Genomic DNA, 18083 nt, shown 5'->3' on the forward strand with positions numbered 1-18083 from the left:
TATTTCTGAAATCAGTTTTCCCACTTGAAGTTGTAGTTGTGTATCATTTCATACATCTTAATGTGGTTAGACACTAAATTACTTACCTAAGTCTACCTTTTGAGTTGAATGATCAAATGAGTGCTTGGACTCGGTATGGAATAATCTTCTATTGACTGATATTTACCAAACTCTCAGTTCTTAGTTTTCACAAACTTTCATAGTTATATCTTTGTATAAAGAAGTATGAATTGATGAGGACTTGATTCGCTCCCCTCTTGAGGAATAAACCGTAACAACCACTTCTAGACCTAATTGGGATATGCAAAATATTTTAATTGGTAATAATTATGGAGGGTAAAAATTCTTACTAATAATATATTTTTACTTGGACTGTTTGCCATTTTGTATATTGTAATCACTGGTCAAGAAGGTGCTGTTGTCTCATCTGAGATAAACCCTCATAAGTGGTGAAACTTGAAAACAAAGCTACTTGAAGATTGTAAATTCTTTAACTCTACTATAAATCAGACCATGGAACAGGTATAATAGTTTGAAAAATCTGAATTATTCTGGAAGACATTTTTTTAAAATTATATTCCTTTAGTAAATTGCCCTAAATGGAAAATGTTGAAGATTAATCAACTCTAAGTCATTATTAATTGAAAGAAATTCAAAAGAATTCTGAATTTTTGTTTTGTTTTGCGATGCTTCTTATTATCTGTACAATATATTTATCTTATATTTTGCTTTGATAAATACAGAAAGGTTTTTAGTTTTTAAAACATGCCCTGGGGGCTGGCTCCGTGGCCCAGCGGTTAAGTTCGCGCGCTCCGCTGCAGGCGGCCCAGTGTTTCATTGGTTCGAATCCTGGGCGCGGACATGACACTGCTTATCAAACCACGCTGAGGCAGCGTCCCACATGCCACAACTAGAAGGACCCACAACAAAGAAGATACAACTATATACCGGGGGGCTTTGGGGAGAAAAAGGAAAAAATAAAAAAAATAAAAATAAAAAAATCTTTAAAAAAAAAACAAAAACAAAAACAAAACATGCCCTGATTAGGCAGCAAGGAAAACTCAGCCAAAGAGCTCAATGGGTAAAGAGGGGGAGCTGGCTGGGATTTATATTATGCTCTGTATAATCTACAAAGCAGATAATCCACTTGGGACCTAACTATACTAAAAATGTAACATTATGTCCTCTGTCATAAAAGTTCCCCAAAGGTTGGAATGGATATTTCATAAGACATGGATCTGGTTGCTGCTCTGCTTTAGTATGTCCATTAAATGTACAGTACAGTTGAGAACTGGGTTCTTAGAATGCTCCTATTAAATAACAGGGGCCTTGTTATGGTTGCCTTTAGAAAGGGATGATAAGTGAATTTTCTCATCATCTTGTGACGTTCGGTCTCTCTTCCTATAAACAAGAAGCCAGAAGGCCCCCCAAACCATGAATGTGATTTTAGTAGAATTGCTGGGGGTGTTGCCCTGATCTATAATTTTTTTCTGCTTATCACTGAATTTTAATTGGTAAATAAAATATATCTTGATTATTTTTCTTCTCACGTATTTCTGCCTTTGGCACAAATTTTGAGATAAAAATCACTTTAAAAAAATAACTTATATAATATTCCTCTTCTATTTTTTCTATCTTGAAATGGCAGTTGTTTTTCTAATCAAAATCTGCTCAGCCTTGCCAAATCAGGCAGAGTGTTATGCTAAGCCCTAAATGTTGCCGTGGGCTAGGGTCTTCTAGTTATCTCGCTCTGCTGCCACCTGCCTCTTAGGCGTCCATAGTTTTGTCCTTTCTTTGTCTCTGAATTCCTGGCCTTGCTCTGGATGTCCTCTTTCCAGCAACCATGGAGTTATCAACAGGAAGCTGGAGCTGCTGACCTTTCTCGTTGTGGACCAGGGTGCTTACACCCCACACCTGAAACCGGCTACCAACAACAGCAACAAACATTTTCAACGGTTTCAGCTGACTACAAGGCCCCTTCTCCTGTGACAAAGATACTTACAGCTACTGCCTCATTTAACAAAGCAGTGAACTACAAAGGAACAGAAAACCTTAATGGCCCATATTTAGTTGTTTGGCACTAAAAGCTACACTTTTCTGAATCAATAAAATTCTGTAAACAAATAGAATTGGATATTTAAAAGACCAATAATATTAAGTCTGCCACCAATAGCAGGACCTAGATGCATACCTGATAAATATGACAATTCACAAACCTAATCTTATTTTCAAATCTTTGCAGACTTATTGAGCAGTTTTTTCATCTGGAGGTTGAAATGAGGAAAAATATTAGTATTGAATTATTTCTACCAAATAGTTATCCTGTGACATGCTGTAAATGGTTGATACTTAGAAAATTGAATTCTTAACATCAGTTGTGCCATGGCTTAGTTCATTAGTTAGTGCTATTCTGATTTACCCTCTCCATTAAAATTGGGAATTTTATCATTTTTCACAGATACTGATACTCTTCTTCACCTAAACTACAAATTCTTAGTCGTGTATTGTTATTTATGTAGCCACATTATTAAAATAAAAGGGCCTCAGTCTTTTTGAAACTAGGAATAAGCCAAATTATCAAAATAAGCTTGCCTAATACATAGAATTCTTATTGTATGGTTATTTTCATAACTAAATTTAGGCAACACATACAGAAATTTCCTCCTCTTTGGAGATGCCTAAAAGACAGTTTGGAGGTATTTTATTTATATTTATAGCTACCTTTCAAAGTCATTGTTTATTTCACTTGGGGAGAAAGAAGGAAGGGAGTTTAGAAGACTGAGTGTGAGCTTGAGACATGTTTTGGAGAAACAGACCTTGAGTGAGATAACAGCATTTATCTAAATGCCATCGCTAGACAGCCACCTTTTGCAGTTCTAAATAATGAGGTGAAGCTATTACTTGTTTTAGAAGTTTTATTATTCTTAACCAAATTTGGAAATCAGTAATATTTGCTTGTTTTTGATTTCACATTAAAAAGAAAAACATTTCCTTAAACATAAATCTTTTTTTTCCCCTCCTAATTTTAGTTTAAGGCTTCTTCCCAAATAGCTCCTTTAAGGCTATGTAAGGTGCTCACTTTGATTATGAAGTATATGAAACAGTTTTAAGGGCAAAAGAACAAATATGGTTAATAGTTTGATAATTCTTATCTAAATTTTAAAAAACTTTAATTGATTTTACAGGTAACATGTCATAGGAGTCACTTAAAAAATGTAGAAATATATGACAGTTTTCTAACATTAGCAGATTTAAGGAAGATAGTTTATAGAAGCAATGGGAGAAACTTCTGAATGTTTACCACCATTGATATGAAAATAATGGAAATGAGAGCAGTGAGCCAGAATTTATTTCAAAAGGCCAGTTCTGTCAAGATGGAAGTTGATATTAGCCATACATAGTTATGTTGAATCTCCACAGTTGTTTTGCTTGGCAGCCCTTCCAGCTCTAAGTTATGTGTTCATTCCTGGGAAGCAAGTGTGTTGGAAAGTGAGTCTCACCAACCAGTCAAAATTTCTGGTAAATTAAAAGTTACTTCTTGGTGCCACCAGGTAGAGTCTTACTCCCATTACTTTACTTTTTTTCTTTTCTGGTATTTATAAGTAGTCCCAAAAAAAAAGGTAATGATTTCCTCGCTTTGCTTTGAATGAAATGAGATCTAAATGCTCTCCCCCATTCCCACTCCCAGTTATACTAGCAGCTATGGCTACATGTCCTCTCGCTGGGCTTCCAGTTCCTGAATATGAGATCAGAGATCTGTCTGTGGGAAAGTGGTAGAGCTTGGAGGTTTGCTGGAGAGCAGGATACTGTTTTCTGTGGATAGCTTTACGGAAACACAATTAACCAGCATTCAGTATTTTCAAAGCAGCTGGGACTTTTTTTTAAGTAAAGAAAAAAAGGAAATATATTTTGCTTAATTCAAAAAGTGATCTGAAGGAGTCATTTCTTTATAATATTTTTGACATTTCGAGATGTTTACTCTCTTTTGGGTTGCCCATATATTATCACCTGTCCTTAGGTTTTAAAGTGAAAGGTGATGAATGCAAAGCAAGATGATTACCTAAAATCAGATCCAGACCCAAGCAGTGTTCTGCACCTACGTGGACACTCAAATGCTGCTGACTTTATGGCTTTCAACTTCAGTGAATCCCTATCAGTTGATTGAGCACCAGCTACCTAGGCAAAGCCACATGTTGTTAAACTAAGAAGTACCAGACGAACTCCTTGCTCTCTTGAGTTTCTGGTCCAGTTCAGTGCTCCCCAGATAAATGTGATGAAGGACCAGTTTGTTTTTTTCTTGTTTTGTTTTGTTGTTTTTAATTTCCAGTCCATTGCAGACCAATAAGTTTGTAAAATACAATAAAAATGAATTACTAGGAAATGAAACTCAAAAGATACATAAAATAAGCCAATTTTTAAATTATTATCAGATTCAACAGTTATAAAAATATTCTGTCAAGTTGCCATAAAATTTTCTAGTCTCACAGACCAGAAACACTTATCTCCTCATTGGCCAGTGACAGTGTTTTCCGACCAGCACTCATCCATGGGTCACACTTTGATTTGCACTGGTCTTTTTGCAAGAGAGGAGGAGTCATAACTACTCTGTCTTACACTTATGCTAAATGTGTGCTGAAGACACGTCATGCTTTTCTGCCCACACACAATTACTCATTCTCTTCGCTTAGCCCAAGATGCTCTTTCTTCCCCATCTCCAGCTATTGAAATCCCATCCAGTCTTCAAGATGTATTTCAAATGCCATCTTTTTTATCGAATCTTTCATGCCCTCCCACTAATACCAACAACGACAGCTGGGTTTGAGCTTTCCCTCCTCTTTTTTGATATTTGTAGCCTGCCTCATACTATAATTATAAGAAGGCAGTATAATGGCATAGTAAAGAGGTTTGGGCTTTGAAATCAAAGAAACCAAGACTCAAGCTCCAGCTAGGTGACCTTGAACAAATTCTTAACCTGTCCATTTCTTCATCTGTAAAATTGGTATGAGTTGGTGCCTATCCCAAAAGGTTGTTCTAAGTTTTAAATAATTCATGAGAAATGTCTTCTGTAATAACTGGCACCTTCACAGTAAACATCCTGTTAATGTAACTGCCATTATTATTTGTTCCTGACTTATCTCCCACCCTTTTCTTTACCCTTAACTCACTAGATTGAGGGTAGGATTGCTACCCCCTGTAGGAACCAGCACAGTGCCTTACTCAATAAATAGAAGTTGAATTTAAGTGCTTGTGCCATTTAAGTGATGCACACAGGCAGTGGAATAGAATACAGAGAGAGAGAGATTATTGATAGTTGGAGAGGTAAGGGACCTTTCATGGAGATGATGGTATTTAAACTGAATTTGGTGTAGGGGTCAGCATTCTGACAATAATTGGTGACAGGCCCTGACATGTGCCCATAGGCAGGGAACACATGGTTGGCTGTGTGCAGACTGCACAGGAGCATTGGGAAGTGGAGCAGGAAAGGCAGCATGAGGTAAGGTTATAAAGGGCCTTAATGGCCTCCTTGAGGTGTCATACCTTATCCTTTGAGTACATAGGAGCTGTAGAGTCCTGATTTTGAGATGGAGGAATCAGAGCCCAGGGACCCAAGGGGGAAACTGAAGACTGATGAAATCCTGTTACCTAAACCAGCGTTTCCTGAACTATTCCTCTGAATATTAATGTTCCTAAGTAGGAGGGAGTTTACTGAAAAACCAAATTTGAGAATTGTCCTCTGTCTAGCTCTCCCTCTGGAGACTGATCATGCATCCTGACTTATTGGCAGTCTTTTACTCAAAAAGTCTAGACTAAAATGTAGATTTTTGTTGAACTAGTGTCTCCCAAACTTAATTGGCCAAGAACTTTTTTTCGTGAAGTTTCTGTAAACATCTCACAAAACACAATTTAAGAATCAGTACCATAAACAGTCCTAAACCAAGGTATTACAATGAAAGAAGTAAAAGTTGGCTGTTTCTCAGTGTTTAGCAGATCCTAGGACACTGGCACCATCTGGTAATCGCCAGACAGGAACCGTGCTTTCTTGTCTGCCTGGTATTTGGTAGGGTTACCCTCCGCAAGGATTGCGCAGGCCCACACCAGTTGCTTAGGTTCAGAATACCAGGTTATTTACTTTCCATCCCATCCGTTTCTTCTGTCCATTGTGAGTGTCTCCACAAATGTCCCCTGTTGCCACACGTACACTAGACACTTGGTGATTCCCAACCTTTGTGAATTGCAACACTGTAATGAATCTATTTTTGTTGTCTTTCTTCCTCCATACTTTCAAAAGATTTGTTATGCAATGTTATGCATGTAAAGGAGAGTGAATGAAAATAAGTTTGTTTAAAATGGCAACCCTTGAGAAATTGAGGGGTACCCTTGATTGTGTCAAAACTGGGGTTGGGATTCATTGGGCTATGTGGTCATAACCATTTTTTCCCTCATTTTAACAGGATTAAAATTATTAGGAGTATGGCTTTAAATTATCTTGCTGGATTATTTATCCCTGAATCCATATGAATCTTGCACACTTTCAGAAATTAATTCAATTTTAAATCTTAATAGTACTTCTTAGTCACTTATACCATTAGTTAATTTCTAAAAAGCAAGATGATCTGATTATGAGCATGGTTAGCACTTAATAGTTGCTTAGCAATTTAAGGTAAATGTTGATTTTTTTCAAGGATAATTATGGACTGGATATATGTAGAGTGCTTAGAGCCTGGCACATAGTAAACACTACATATAAAGTGTTTGCTGCTACAGTCATGAGTCACTTAACGACGGGGTATGTTCTGAGAAATGTGTCATTAGGCGATTTTCTTGTTGTACGAACATCATAAAGTGTACTTACATACACCTAGATGTTATAGCCTACTACACACCTAGGCTATCTGGTACTAATCTTGTGGGACCACGGTTGTATATGTAGTCCATTGTTGACTGAAACGTCCTTATGCGGCACATGACTGTATTGTTGCTGCTGCTGTTACTGTTGTTGTTGAAGACTGGGGGTAGGTCCTGCCTGGTTGTCATTTCCCAATCTGCCAAATCGTTCATGCTCCACTTTTCTCAGTTGCTAGACGTGTTTAACTGAAATTGTAGGAGCGTTTCACCTAAACAAAAATGGAAAAGAGTTAGAGTGCATTAAGTTTCCAAGTGGTTGATGTAAATTATTTTGGCCATAATAAATTATTAAAATGTTAAAGTCCAAAATCTTTGCAGATTTAAATAATATCCAGCTGTTGTTATATAATTATTGTACTCAACCTCTAATTTAGGACAGTGCCTTTTAAATATTTTTGTATGATTACTCTTAAAGCCTCCCATATATTTCCATACTATAGAAAGCGTATATTTGTATATGTTACTTTGGTTTTAAGGTGCTTATTGTAATATTTTTTAATGCTTTTTGGAAGCCCAAATCTGTAAATAACTTCTTTTTTTCTGCTTGAACTCCTCCAGCTTGCTGAAACAAATTCAAGTATCAAGTGCTTGGACTCCATGTGCTGTTTCTCAGAAGGAGAAACAGTGTGCGCATCTGTTGGAAGAATGCTGGAACGAGTAATAGGAAGATGTAGTCCGACCCATGTCAGCAGGTGTGAAATTTCTCTAAGTAACCTTTGCTGCAGATGAGTATTTATCAGTGCTTGCTTTTGTGGGTCATAACAAAAAATACCAATTTTTTTGGCAAATGCCGCTTAAATTTATTTGAAAGTGAAATGGATTCATTCCTTCATCTGTTTCCCGAAGAGACATATTATTATTTAGAGGATGTTAAGGAGTAGAAATAACGTTTTTCACACCTTGGTGTTCTTAAGGTGAATGATATCATATTCCCAAAAGCAGAGCAGCGGTATCCTGGTGTGCGTGAAGGGTTACATATGGGCAGATATAAATGGTGATTTCCATAGTCCACAGCGTGCCATGTGAATAGTGTCATGTGCCTTGGCTTGGAAGAGATTGGAACAAGTATCTTAAGAGCAGGGAAAAGGGTGGAGGAGGCACTACTTTTATCTGTTGATAAAAGAATTTTTAATATGTGGTTAACTTTGTGTTTTAAAAATGATGAGTATGATGTCATTCACGTATCATAAAATTCAGGTAACTGGCAAAGTTGTTAGTTCCCACTTTGCCTTCAGTTATGGCCATGTCTTTATGGTACAGTTGCATTTATAAATAGCATTCTTATGTTAATATAATGCCTATAGTTTCAGTCCCCGTTTATTGATTATAAAGTATGATCAAAAATATTTCCATAATGCTGTGATTCCATTTTGTGGTAATTTTATTCTACATAAAAGAATTACCATGAGCAGTTAACTTTCTTGGGACTTATGTTTTGACTTACACTATTGTATTATAAAATGTATTATAAGAAAGCAGCACTGTCATGTAGCTAGGCCAATGAGTTTCCCAAAGGAAGTTCCAGAAGGACTTAATTTATAATTATATTTTATTTAAGATAGCTTTAGTGTGCAGAACTAAGGTGGAAGTTAGACTAAGAGACTACTATTGAACTTCTACGGAATTTTTAAAATTTCTACTTCAACAGAAAGGTCTCTTTAATGACAATATGCATCTTCACTATTTAAAAAAATAACTAGAATTAATTTTAAATGAGCCAAAAAATATTTTTCTGCTTCATGTATATTCCCATTTTTCTTGATAACAATTATTTAGGTAATATGCCTCCGTTATTCTTCACATAGCCATTTTTATACTGCATTATCCCTTTTCAACCTGCCCCAGGAATAATGAGATTTAGTTTGGCATATTCTCTTGAAGACGGCTGTTATCATCTGTACTTGTTTTCACTTAAAATTGTGGCTTTTGTTTTGTAAGACTTTATTTTTTTATTTTTCTAATATAATGTTTAATAGTAATTAGTGTCTTATTTGACAGACTATAAATACCTTTCCAATTTTGTCTGATATCTCAGGTTGTATTTTTGGTTACTACTGTCTTATGTCCCTTTATTCTTCAAATGAATAACCTAATAAGTCTTTAGAGATCTGTTCATTTTTTCTAGTGGATAAAATCACACAGTATGCAGAGCCACTCGGTGCTTCTCAAAGGGCTAGATGAAAATTGCCATAGATCCATTGACATTATATTTAAACTCTGAAAGTCATTTTGAAATGTAGAGTTTTGTTTTTGTTTTTTACACGTAATTGTCTTAGTGAAATATGTTTGGCATTCCTGTTTTGATTTTGGAACAGCCTCTGTTCTATGTTTTTATTTCATTCTAATTTAAAAGGAAGGCAAGGTTGATGCATCTATTACAAAATGTAGACGTCCTTAGATTCATTAACATATGAAACGTCAGAGGTAATGGGCATCACTTGAGAAATACAGCTAGTGCTTTCATATGACAGATCTCTCTGCTGACTAAACTTTTACTATGCAGGCACAAAAATTCTACTTGCATTTTATTAATTGTTGTCATCAAAGAAATATGCCATTATTGCAAGCTCAGTTTCAAAGGCAGCATCGGGGTGCTGTATAAAGGATATGCCATATTGTACCCTAAAAGGCTGTACTTCACAATAAATGATTTTCTCTATTATTTTACCAACAGTTACTTTATCTTAATTAAAACTATTTTCTAAATAGAAAGGAGATAATAGTTAATATGTTGTTCAGATTTTTAATATTCTGTCAGATATGGTATTTAACATACGAACGCACCTATGTGCTTTGAAAAGATCAAAAATGAAGGAAAACTTACCTAATAAGATTCTTCTACGTAAGCAATGGTTGGGAAAGAAGGAAAGCTAATATAAAATATAGGCAGTTTGGGAGTGGAAAGGACTCCAGATAATTGGGGTGTTGATAGTTATGTTTTGTCATGTGTCTGAGCATACTTTTTCTTGCATAAGTACTTACTCAAAGAAATGCTCAGTCTCACTGCATTCATTTATTTCACAAATACTGAGTGCCTACTATGTACCAGGCACAGTTCTAGGTGCTAGAGAGACAGTAGTAAACAAGGCCTTCCTTAAACTAAGGTAGATATTATTTAAGGTTTTCTGGAAACTAATAAAAATTAGAGAACCTGTAAACCACTGGTATGATTGTTGCTAGTTTGTCTTCCTCTTTGCCAACTTTGTAGAGTTTCTAGGTTCCAAACTTCATTACAGCTGTGCTCACTTAATTGATATAAAATTGATCTACATACAGAATCTCTAGGAAACAGCAGATTATTTGGTAAAAGTGAATTTCGGCCATTTTCAATGATGGTCTCTTGGGGCCAGCCCAGTGGTATAGTGGTTAGTTTGTGCACTCCGCTTCAGCAGCCCAGGGTTCACAGGTTCAGATCCCAGGCACAGACCTATACACTGCTCATCAAGCCATGCTGTGGCAGTGTCCCATATACAAAATAGAGGAAGACTGCCACAGTGGTTAGGTCAGGGACTATCTTCCTCAAGCAAAAAGAAGATTGGCAACCAATGTTAGCTCAAGGCCAATCTTCCTCACCAAAAAAAACCCAAAAAGCTAGTCTCTTCCTCTAACATTTTTGTTTAAGGAAAGTGGAAACCCTGGAAAAAGTTACATAAAATGTATTTAATGTTAAGTGCTTTTAGTTTTTAAGAAAAGCACCTTAGCCTTGGTAATCCTAATGTTGTCCTTGAAATAGGTTAGGCTATTTTAAGCATGGAGAGCTATTTTTGCTCTTGAGTTATTTTAGCTTAAATTAGCACAGCTGCAAATAAAATATTATGTAATGGATTGCTAATAGGCTGTATTATTCAGACAGTGGTTAATTTTTCCAGACCAGTAGAGGATCACTTGTTTTCGTGAAGTGAAAACCCTAGTGACATACAGGTATCTTTGATACCTATTGAATAAAGCATTTACTACGTGCGAGCAAATTATACTAAAATCTTTAGAATAGGATTTATAGCTAAAAAATAATAATAATATAGTATGAACATACTACTGTTTCATTCCATACTTTTGATAAATGGGATTTTTGTTTGTTGGTTTGCTTCTCTGATATCAAAATACACCCTAGTTGCTTTTCAGTAAAACTGAATATGCATACCTCTTAAAACATACTTATTTCTTACTGAATTGTTAAGATTTTTAAGAGCGTCTTATGCTTTACTGCCTCTAGAAATTGTTTTAATGCAAAGGAATGTCTGAACTTTGGCTAATATTTTTATATAATGATTAGAGCCTTATTTTTCCCAAGTTTTTATACGATATAAATGGAATATCCATTCAATGCTAGTATGAAGAACTTCTCTTTAGCATTTAAAAATGAATCAGTGACTATTTTAATACTCAAATTGCATTTTGGTCTTAAGTTTCAGAGTAAATTACTTTTTCTTAATTAAAACATGGGTCCTGGTGAGCTAAACTTTTCTCTTCCTGTTACTTTAGATTATGGAGTGCATCGGATCCTTTCTGTAGCAACGACAGGAGCATCTTGACTCTCTCCACAATGGAATCATCCACTTGTTAAAGTGGCAGTAGTACTTTGTGGGAGCCATTTCAACTCCTTTCCTCAAATTCAGCATGATCATCCTGGTAATGGCCGTGCTGGCTCCTCAGATTTGCTTTCTGAAATCTCGGGGAGTAGTTCACACCCACTCAGTTATAATGGCAAACAAACAAAAAGCATTAACACGAGCCCCTTCCAGCCCCCTGAATTTAAATCTAAACATGTTAAAATTTTTGAATAAAGAGACATTTTCCATCTCTTTGTCTGGATTGTCCCTTGTGCTTATGGGACTCTTTAATGGCATTTCAGCCTCTTGCTAAGGCCACTATATTTTAATATCAAGATAGACAAGGGAGATAATTCCTAGTTAATTGTATTTTTTAGTATTAGCTTGGTTATTGAGTGTTCTATTTAAATCTGCTTCTGTAAATTATGCTGAAAAGTTTGCCTTGAAAACTCTATTTTTTTATTAGAGTTATATTTGAAGCTTTTCATGAGAAAAGTTAATGTGAATAGTAAGGAATTTTGGTCTCTCAGTGACCTATGTTGTTAATTCATTAATGCTTTCTAAGTTCACAGAGCAAATTAGGAGAATGCGTTTCCAACCGTTTTTTCCTGCACTTTGGTAGTAAATACATAGGAATACCAGACTTCTCTCTGTGTACTGTAGCACAACCAGTAAAGTTAACCATTTACATGCAAGCGGTGTACCATATCTCATATCTGTAAACTGGAATCAAGTCCATTCGCCAAATTTCAATATGATGTTTACTAATATTTTTGTGACAGAATATGAAGAACCGTTAGGGTGTAAATTATATACCATTAGCATATTATTATTTAATGTGTTTATCATTGGATCTTTTGCATGCTTTAATCTGATTAATATATTTCTATTTGCTTTTTTTCTCTCTATCTGAAAGCTCTGTTTATAGTATTTTATGACACTGTTGTCAAGTTCAACTGTATCAATAAAAAAAAATTTGGACAGGATTTAAATATTGCAAATACTTTTAATTATACAAATAAAAATATTAGCGTAATTAAGCCAATAAAAAGAGAAAAGCCTCTTTCTTTGGCTAACTTAGACTTGCTCTTGCCTTTCTTTAAGCTAGATTTTAGAATAAAGGATTTTAGGTGAGAATCCTGTTATTTTTAGGTTAGTATACATTATCCAAATTACAGCATACCACCACAGTAAAGTGAAATTTGCCCAGTGTCCAATTATAAGGTATATTTTCAGGTGTGGCTATAGGATGTAAATGAAACAAAGGCTAAAATGCTAAATTCTGTGAGGTAATGGCAGCAATAAATTAAATGCTAAGAATGACTAATCAGGTACATATTACTGTAATTAACTTACTGCACTTTAGTAGTTAATTTCCATCCTGAATTTATCATGTCGATCCAGTGTTGTCATTTGTTTTGACAAAAAGTAATGTTGTTTACATTTGGAAATTTGGAGATGATTATTGGTCTAAGAACTATTACCCAGCCCTAGGCATATAATGATTGTGTACATATACATTTAAAATTATATGGAATGGTTAACTAAGGTTTTGCAAAAGTTTTGTCTTGAGAATATGCTAATTCCTTTTTATATTTTTATTGCACAAACCTCCACCCCTTTCCCGTTTCATGAATATGAGACTTCTGGAATTGGGCTGATGAGAAAATAATGTAGAGTCAACAGTTAAGATTTTACTTTTGTTCACTGATAAACTTATTTTTTGCAAGATAGCATTTGCCTTTTAATAATGCAAAGCTATGAATTTTAGCCTAAATATTAATTTTCATAAATAGTTCTGCTTTAACTTAGATATTCCAAAATTGGGTTTAGGAAGATACTGTTATTCTGGAAATACACTCAAGGGATAATAAAATGTCCAATGTATATACTCACCAATTCATGCTCCAGAAGAGGAAATACTGCAGAAAATATTCAGTAGAGAGTTTAGTGGAGGATAATATGGACTTTGCTTTTTCTTAGAATGTCTTATAAAGTGTTCATATAACAAAATGACGTTCAGTAGACCAACATTCAGTACATCAACCTTACAGTGTTTATTAGCCATCAGCTAAACCGACTACTGACACTAGAGAAGGACTACAAAGCCATCAAGAGGTCTCTGACCAACTTCAGCAAGACAGGAGGACAGCTGGCCTGTATGGCGCTTAAATGATTGATGTCGTTTTCCGTGTTCACGATTTGAAGCTATTTAAGAACTTTATATAAAAAAAAGTAAATGGCATCCACTGATATGGTCATCCTCCTCTGTTGTTCAAAACCTACTCCATTAAAAGGAAGATGATCTTGTAACGGCAAGAAAAGGATTTTCTCCTATTTAAGAAAGGAACAGTGTTGTCTACAAGCTTTCAATAGTTTTCTAGTGCTAATATTCACGTTGTAAAACGATTACTACATAACCAGTAGTCACAGGAAATTTCCTCTTTGCATATTTCTTTAAAATCCTCTGGAAAGTACGATGTTGATAATTAACTTACTCTTATCTGCCAAAACCAGAGTAAGATGTCACATGTGTTATTGCTAGTTAATTAATGGTCTCAAATCTATTTGCCTCACTTGCTTGCCTTTGCCTACTCTGAAGGCTGCAGCCCTAAAGATAGCAAGCACTAAGTCAGTTTCCAGAATTGCCCATCAGCTGCTTTAGGTGACTTCACAGCCTGCCACAGCTTTAGCAGGCCTTAGGATCACCTAGGAGCAGAGTGCAGGCCAGGAGAACTGCAGCTTCCCACGCTTCCTGTGGAGTTGAGAAGAAAAAGGGAGAGTTTACAGGTTGAATTTCTCTTAACTACCCTTTTCCTTGGGTCTTAATCTCCATGATGTCCAAAGGCTTCCCTCACTGGATCCAAACTCTGGCACTGTCTGAGTAGGAGATTAAAAAGAGGCAAGTCACCTTGTTAAGAAATACCTTCACTCAGGCCAGGGTCATTTCCACTGCCTAAGATTGTGAAATTGGGCTTGCGTGATAAGCTGGAGACTCCTCTCTGATAGATGGGAGTCATGGCTACTAAAAAATTTACAATTAATACCAAAAGTTTTTCACATATGCTTCTCTGAAAAGTTATTGGGGGATGGGGGAAAAGAGAAAATCTTCTGTGTTTGTGTTTTTCCTGTAAAGATAGATTTAGGATATGATATAAGCATGTATTAATAAAACTAACACACCAAAGAGTTATGTAAAACATGTTTTATTAATTTTGGTCCCCCTTTAGAGACATTTTTATTTCTGTCTTGAAATGAGTGATCTATATTCATAAAAACAGAACATTATAAAGTGCTGTTTATGTGAGATAACTTGAGTGATATTCCTTCAAAAAAATAGATCATAACTAATGATATGTTTGTAATGGTGATTGTTAGATTTTATTAGTAGCTGGAAATACTGTAGCAACACTTAGTCTGAAATTTGGACCTCAGACACTGTGGCTGTCTAATACAATCCTTTAAAAATTCTGTGCATCTTCAGTAAGTGCAGTATACTTCTTGTACAGCTCTCAGTAATTTTTTAAAGTTTATGAAATTATATTTATCAAATAAAAATGTTTCTATATAAATAAGTGTTTTTCCATTATTTAGGCATTGTAAGCCTCTCTGCTCATCATAACCAGCACTGCCAAATTTGTTTTGAGTTAAATTTTATTATATTTATCCTCCATTTATAGTATAGGAATGCCATTATGCCTTTTGCTGACTGCAATTTTCAAAAATCTAGCAGTTCTTTGTTAAGTCAGGTTATATAGATCATCAGTACAGTTCCTGAAAGGGGTCTGATAGAAATGTACCAACTGTGAAGACCAACACACTTCAACTAAAAATTGCATCATTCATGAAAAGCCAGCCAGTGTGAATTTGGAAATGCCTTGGTCCATAGAAAATATGTGCTTTCTTTAAAATCTACCTGACATAATGTATATATATAAAATATTCTAACCTCCTGTTGATAATCATTATTCCTAATGCTTCCTCACTTGCCAGTTTAAACACACGTAATTGTTTATGTTTATTAAAAAGATATGCTGTTGTCTTTCCCCAAGTATTAGTATTTGCAAAGAATGACAATGTGTGATACATGTAATGTATTTTTATTTCTGGAATTAGAATATGATCCCAGACAAGTCAATTGAGGCATCTGTTTTTGAGAAGGAGTTGAGGATTTGCACTATCTTTGGGATAACCCCTCAGTCGTTAACTTTGGTTATACTACATGATGAATCATGTTCTCAGTAAGAAATTTAGGACAAAAACATAAAATTTTATGAACAGCATTTCACCAGAAAATTTAGTGAATTCTTTAAAAACTATTCCAGTTTTATTATGAAGAGCTAACTGACTGACGAAGCTACTATAAATGGAGAAGAGTCCACATGTCCTTGAATGGTGCTTTTTGGGAGTGGCAGAGGGCCCTCTGATACATCCGATTTTTAATACTAATTGTTTAAGGTAAAATGGTATATATATTCAAGTAAAATTTATAGACATTGAAGTGCATAGATTTTAGGATTACTTTTGACAAATCTATATGTCTGTGTAATCGGTACCCCAGACCAGATGAACCTTTCCATCGTCCCAGAAAGTTTCTTTGTGCTGCTTTCCAGTGAACTTACGCCGCCCTTCCATTTTTCTGTTTTCTGTTGTCATAGGTTAATTTTACTTCTTATTGAATTTCATGTAAATGGAATTATACAGTGTGTTCTCTTTTGCATCAGGCTTCTTGCTCAAAATGTCTGAGAGAGTCATGCATGTTGTTGCATATATCTATAGTTTGTTTCTTTTTGTTACTCAGTAGTGTTCCATTTCATGAACATCCCACAATTTATCCTTTCTCTTGTTTATGGATATTTAGGTTATTTACAGTTCAGGGTGATTATAAATTGTTATTATGAACATTCTTTGTAGACATGTTTTCATTTCTCTTATGAAGTAACTAGTAGAATTGCTGGGTCATAAGTTAGGTTTATTTTTAATTGTATAAGAAACTGCCAAAAGTTTTCCAAAGTGATTGTGCCGTTTTATGTGCATTTGTGTGCAATTATGAGAGAGTACTATTATATCTCATTATGATTTTTAATTTGCATGATGACTAATGATGTTTAACTCCTTTTCATATGCTTATTGGCAAATTTATCTCTTTGTCCTGAAATGTCCGTTGAAGTCCCTGGCCGTTTTTTCATTAGACTGCTTGTCTCATTATAGATTGCTTAGAATCCTTTATATAAAGATCTAAGTCCTTTATCAGATGTGTGTATTGTTGGCATTTTCTCCTAGGCTGTGGTTTGCCTGTATATTTTCTTAATGGTGACTTTTACGAGCAAAAGTGCATTTATTTTGATGAAGTCCAATTTTATTTTCCTTTATGGTGATGTGCTTTTTGTGTTTTGTGTAAAATATCCTTGTCAGCCCCAAGGTCATGAAGATATTTCCCTATGTTTTTCTAAAAGCATTATAGTCTCAACTTTTCTGTTTTAAGTCTATGATCCATCTCAAATTTATTTGTATGTATGGCATGAGGCAAGGATTCAGGATATTCCTAATCCTTCTATAAGGGTATGTTTTGTTTAGCTCCATTTGTTGAAAATATTCTCTATTTCCATTGAATTTGGTGCCTCTGTTTGAAATTTATTGACTGTATAAATGTGGGTCTATTTCTGGACCCTCTGTTCTGTTCTATTCATTTATCTTTACACCAGCAGCTCACTGTCTTGATTACTATAGCTCTATACTTAGCTTTGAAATCAGGTAATGTAAGTCCTCCAACTCTGTTGTCAAGATCGTTCTGGCTGTCCTAGTTCCTTTGCATTTCCGTATAAATTTCAGAATCAGCTGATCAGTTTCTAAAAAGAAAAGATCCTGATATGATTTTGATTTGGATTGCTCTGAATCTGTAGATCAATTTGGAAATAACTGACATCTTAACAATTTTGAGTCTTCTAATCCATGAACATGATATATCCCTCCGTTTATTTTAGGTCTTCTTTAATTTCTCTCAGGAATGTTTTATAGTCTTCAGTGTAGACATCTTGTAAACCTTTGTTAAACTCCTAAAATTTTTATAGTTTTTGATGCTATGGTAAGTGGAATTTTTTTAAATTTATTTTTTAATTACTCGTTACTAGAATACAGAAATGCAATTAATTTTTGTAGTTTTGACTTTGTAACCCTTCAACCTTGCTAAATTCATTCAATTCTAGTATTCTTTTTTACTTTTGTGTAGAATCTTCTCGCTTTTCCCATACACAGTCATGTCATCCGAGAATAAAAGGTTTCAATTTTTTTTCCAATCTTATCTCTTTTTGTCTTTATTGCACTGGCTAGAACGTCCTTTACAATGTTAAAAAGGCATGGTGAGAACCATGAATAGATGTTGAATTTTGAAAATGCTTTTTCTCTGTTTATCAAGATGATCATATTGTTTTTTATGTTTTAGTTTGGTAATGTGGTGAATTATCTTGTTGATTTTCAAATGTTAAACCAACTTTACATCCCTGAAATAAATCTCACTTGATTATGATATGTTACCCTTTTACATATTGCTGTTTGATTTGCTCATATTGTGTTTGGGACTTTTGTATCTGTGCTTATGAAGGATTTAGATCTGTAATTTCATTTTCT

General features: G+C 34.9%; 1 protein-coding gene across 19 annotated transcripts in view; it reads left to right on the top strand.

Annotated features, from left to right (window-relative positions):
* ATP11B (ATPase phospholipid transporting 11B (putative)) overlaps window positions 1–12514 on the top strand; it is a 110900-nt gene extending 98386 nt beyond the window's left edge. For all 19 annotated transcript variants that reach the window (XR_011529363.1, XR_011529362.1, XR_011529365.1 and 16 more), the window contains 2 exons: window positions 7465–7598; window positions 11389–12514. Coding sequence is in view for 11 of the 19 variants with exons in the window: in XM_070583216.1 (XP_070439317.1) it covers window positions 7465–7598; window positions 11389–11470 (216 nt within the window). In the remaining 8 variants the exon portion in view is untranslated. The remainder of the gene's footprint in view (window positions 1–7464; window positions 7599–11388) is intronic.
* Window positions 12515–18083: the final 5569 nt, after the last annotated feature.

This window comes from Equus przewalskii, chromosome 18, assembly GCF_037783145.1.
Source record: "Equus przewalskii isolate Varuska chromosome 18, EquPr2, whole genome shotgun sequence".
NCBI classification, from domain to species: Eukaryota; Metazoa; Chordata; class Mammalia; order Perissodactyla; family Equidae; genus Equus; species Equus przewalskii.